At 30.4% G+C, this 4,691-nt stretch overlaps 1 protein-coding gene across 1 annotated transcript; it reads left to right on the top strand.

Moving 5' to 3' along the window:
• Positions 1 to 641: 641 nt before the first annotated feature.
• Positions 642 to 2,710, top strand: LOC125828746 (uncharacterized). Its single transcript, XM_049508079.1, has 6 exons — positions 642 to 1,193; positions 1,354 to 1,507; positions 1,693 to 1,788; positions 2,032 to 2,193; positions 2,362 to 2,371; positions 2,602 to 2,710. Exons 1-6 carry the CDS (start codon positions 642 to 644, stop codon positions 2,708 to 2,710), a joined length of 1,083 nt encoding a protein of 360 aa, XP_049364036.1.
• Positions 2,711 to 4,691: the final 1,981 nt, after the last annotated feature.

Genomic DNA, 4,691 nt, shown 5'->3' with positions numbered 1-4,691 from the left:
TACTAGCACAAGAAGTTGAATTTAACCATTCTCATAATTAAGATCAAATTATATTTAATCTTGTGCTACGATCATCAAGATGTTCGTCCTACTTCATCTTTGATCGTGAACCTAAATTTATAACTTATATGCACCAACAATTTTAATCTTCCGTGTATGAGTTAAAATACTCCATACACAAAATTGTCTACTATATAAGCAATGGACACACATATATACATAATGATCTATTTAAACAAAAATTTATTATATTAAATATATAACATAAAAAATCTTTACAAGGGATTAAATAAAAAATACTATAACACAATTTCATGGTTAATAGTATATCCCAACATAAACAACTTTCAGAACTTTCTACTCATGTGTAAAGACCCCCTGAGATTCAGGATTTTGTTTTTAAACCTCTTTACGATTTAGAAGAACTTCTTGATAAAAAGATTTTTGAACTTGGGGCTAAGCCTATTGATTTATCCGAAGATTTTGCTAATGAGATGGAAAACACTTTTGATTTTAAAAACCAGGTTGATTTGGAAATTAAGAAACTTCGCGGTTATCTCTAGAAGAATAGTGGTAATATTAAATTTGCTCATAAACCCAGTATGCAAACTTATTATTATTCTAGACCATCTCCTCAAGATATGTTGATAGAGGAACATGACTGGAACCAGACTAATACCTCTTATAGTGGCACTGGAACTTATGAATGGAATCTTGTTGGCTTGACTGATAGACAGCTAACTATTCTTGTTCATAGGATGCTTATGTATGCGACTATCTATAAAAGTGTTAAAAACACAGATAGAAATATTTGCAAAATGATTATTGCAGGTTTTATTGGCCAATTTAGAGGTTGGTGGGATAACTATATGAGCATTGAAGCTAAAGTTGCTGTTGTAAATGGTATTGTTGATAATGAAGGTGTTGATAACTTAGGAATTTCTCTAGTAAGAAATAAAGAAGAAAATGTTTATACTTTAGTCTTGACCATTCTGGAACATTTTAATGGTAGACTTACCAATCAGTATGAGACCGTCCGTTCCCTGTTAAATGGCCTACGATGTAGACATTTAGGAGAAGTTCGTTGGTACAAAGATACCTATTTGAGTCGGGTGAGGGAACTACCCAAAAATGGTCTTGAGCATTGGAAAGCTAAGTTTATAGGCGGATTGCCCCCTTTATTTGCTGAACGAGTAAAAAACACTCTGAGGAATCCGCAAAGGGGCTATTTGTTATATCACTTACACTTATGGAAAGTTAATAGGAGCATGAACTCAAGAAGGTATAAATTTGTGCAATGATTTGAAACTTTTTCGACAGCTTAAGATTGATTAGCTTAGGGAATGATCCCAGCTAGGAGACTTCTGTACTCAGTTTGGATTACCTGATATCGCCACTAAGGGTACCAGACCTAGAGATTCTAGTGGATCCAATCCAGAAAAACCTCATAGAAAACAAAGGTCTAGACAAAGGTCTAGGGAGGAACGGGAAGAGCAAAAAGCTCATCGTAAATCTAATAGATTTACAAAGAATAGATATAGAAGAGAACTCGCTAAAATAAAGTGCTACAAGTGTGGAAAGTTGGACATATAGCAACCAATTGTAAGCTTGAAAAGCTTAAAACATTAGGACTAGATGAAGATATTCACGATAAGATCTATAGTTTTTTATAAACCTCTGGTTCTAAGTTAGATTACGATTCTGAATCTAGTTCCGAGCATGCGGATGATCAACCTGAGTCCTCTGATAATAATCAGCCAGCCACTATAGATGCTTGCAAATGCCAAGGTGATATTTGTTATTGTGAAAATGATGAATTTTATAAATTACAATCACAATTTGAAGATATGAACAATCATATTATTACTTCTGATAACGTTATAGAACTGTTGAAAGAAGTCACTGATAATAATTTGCGAGAAAATATTATTTAGTTCGCTATTAATAACAAGGCTAGTTCTTCGAACTCTTTTGAAAAACAAAAAAATGATTTTAAGTCTGAATATTTTGCACCGTATTCTTTGTCTGAAGTTTATAATAGACTTGCTAAACAACCCATTGTTATACGTGATACTTCTTTTGATGATTTGAAAGGAGAGATTGAAAATCTTAAACAAGAAATTAAAATGCTTAAACAAAATCAAACAATTTGTGATCATCGCCTTACTCAGATTGAGTCAGTTAATAACAAAGGTAAAAATATTGCTAAAAAAATACCCTTGCAAAACCTATCAACCTTGATTCTAGAAAAAATATGTTTTTGGGAATGATGCAAATCGTTACCGCTCACTAATGGTATGTTAAATGCACTATATTAATTGATAACACTTTTTCTATAACTGAGGTCGCTACGATTGACAGTGGAGCTGATGTGAGTTGCATTCAGGAAGGTCTTGTACCTACCAAATAATTTGAGAAAACAACTCATATGGTCAAATCTGCTTCTGGACATGCTTTAGATATAAAGTATAAATTGTCTAATACTCGTATTTGCCAAAACAAAGTTTACATTCCGCATTTCTTTTTCTTAGTAAAACATCAGTTATACCCTCCAATTATACTTGGATCCCCTTTTATAAATGTTATTTATCCTTTTACCAGCATAACAGCAAAAGGATTTTCTGCTACATACAAAGACCGAGATATAAGTTATACGAAATCTCGCCCTTGCCAGATGAATGCCGAATTGGTTGAATTCTACAAAACATAAATTGATAGTTTATTACAAAAATGGTTTGATAAAACCTTCCAAATCTCCTTGGTCTTGCACTGCATTTTATGTCAATAATGCAACTGAAAAAGAATGTGGTGTTCCTAGGTTGGTATTAAATTACTAACCTTTAAATAAACATTTAAAATGAATTAGGTATCATAACCCATATAAAAAGGATTTATTGTCAAGATTATATGACGCTAATATCTTTTCAAAATTTGATTTTAAATCAGGATATTGGCAGATACAAATATTCAAGGAGCATTCTTATAGAAAAGATTTCAACGTTCCGTTTGGACAATACGAATGGAATGTTATGCCATTTGGTCTAAAAAACTCTCCTTATGAATTTCAAAAAATTATGAATGATATTTCCAAGTCATAGTTAGACTTTATCATAGTCTGTATGGATGATATTTTGGTTTATTCAAAGACTCTTGAAATGCATATTAAATATTTGGACATTTTCAAGAAAATTGTTATACAAAACGGTTTGGTAATTTCTAAACCAAAAATGAGTTTGTTACAAACTAACGTCCGATTTCTAGGACATTTTATTTGTCAGGGGAAGGTAACCCCATTCAACAATCTATTGATTTTGCTTCAAAGTTTCCTGATATTATTACCACTACTAAAAAAACAGTGAACACCGACCTAAAAATTTCCGACATCAAATGGAGGTCGGTAATTTCCGACCTCCAGAGATCGGTATTTACAAGAAGTCGGTTTTTGGAAAACCAAATTCCAACCTCTGAAAGTCAGAATTTTTCCCCAAAAAAATGTATTACAATAAAAGCTGACCTCTTGATGTCGGTATTAAACAAATAAATAAATAAAAATATTTTAGTTTTTCTCAATTAAATATAAAAAACAAAATTGAGAAATATTTTAGGTTTTGTGTAAAATAAAAAACAAAAAAAATTATAATACCAACTTTCGTATGTCGGAAAAATTAAATAGTATGTAAAACTAAATTAATATCAAATACCGACCTCATGAGGTCGGTATTTTTTATATTTAATGGAGAAAATAATATCGACATCAACAAGTCGGTTTTTACTGTAGTTCATTTTTTCTGGGAAAAATTCCGACCTCTTGAGGTCGTAATTTGGTTTTCCTTTATTTTGCATAAAACCGACTACTTGTTGCCGGTTTTCATATCAACGTAATTTCATACTAAATATGTATTCTCGATCTAACTTTCTATTTATAAAAGTATACAATTTTTTAAACAATTAATTATAGGTGTAAAATGAAAATTTAAACAAACCGACCTCCAGATGTCGCTTTAATTAAAAGTAATTAGATGAAATAAAAATACCGACCTCTGGATGTCGCTTTAATTATTTTGATTTAATTTTATTTAAATCGTCTGGAGGACGATTTTGTGTGAAATAAAAAAACAAAAAAATTATAATACCGACTTCCGGAAGTCGGTAAAATTAAATAGTATGTAATAAATTAATAAAATTTAATGTGATACCGACCTCATGAGGTTGGTATTTTTTATTAAATATAATTACTTTTAATAAAAGCGACATCCGGAGGTCGGTTTGTTTAAAATATTCCTATTAATAATCATAATTTTGCTATTGTGGATAATACTAAAATTTCATTTTACACCTACAATTAATTGTTCAAAAAGTGTAACAATTTTGTATACTTTTATAAATAAAAAGTTAGAATTCGTGGAATAAATAAAAAAAATATCTATAATCCATATTTAGAGTATGAAACTACGTTGATATGAATTAGGAGATAAGTATACTTATATTTCTAGAGTAATGTACAAATTTTATCAGTCCGTCGTCTAATGATGAACTTAATATCTCATGTCATGATGTAGAGGTGAAGAGCTAACATATAATTCATTCGAGTATGAAATGTGAGCTAATACTCGTAGAAATGTCATGATAACAATTAATTATAAATTTTATATTTATATAATTATGATGACATGTAAATGATAATTCATTGA

The sequence above is a fragment of the Solanum verrucosum genome, unplaced genomic scaffold (assembly GCF_900185275.1).
Source record: "Solanum verrucosum unplaced genomic scaffold, falcon-dt-bn FXZP01000021.1, whole genome shotgun sequence".
Classification (NCBI taxonomy): domain Eukaryota; kingdom Viridiplantae; phylum Streptophyta; class Magnoliopsida; order Solanales; family Solanaceae; genus Solanum; species Solanum verrucosum.
This window is presented reverse-complemented; position numbering and strand designations above follow the sequence as displayed.

Coding starts and splice junctions, on each gene's coding strand:
- LOC125828746 (XM_049508079.1), top strand. CDS start 642: ATGTTGATAGAGGAACATGACTGGAACCAGACTAATACCTCTTATAGT. Junction 1,194..1,353: donor CCCCTTTATTTGCTGAACGA/GTAAAAAACACT, acceptor GAATGATCCCAG/CTAGGAGACTTCTGTACTCA. Junction 1,789..2,031: donor AGATGCTTGCAAATGCCAAG/GTGATATTTGTT, acceptor CTTTGTCTGAAG/TTTATAATAGACTTGCTAAA.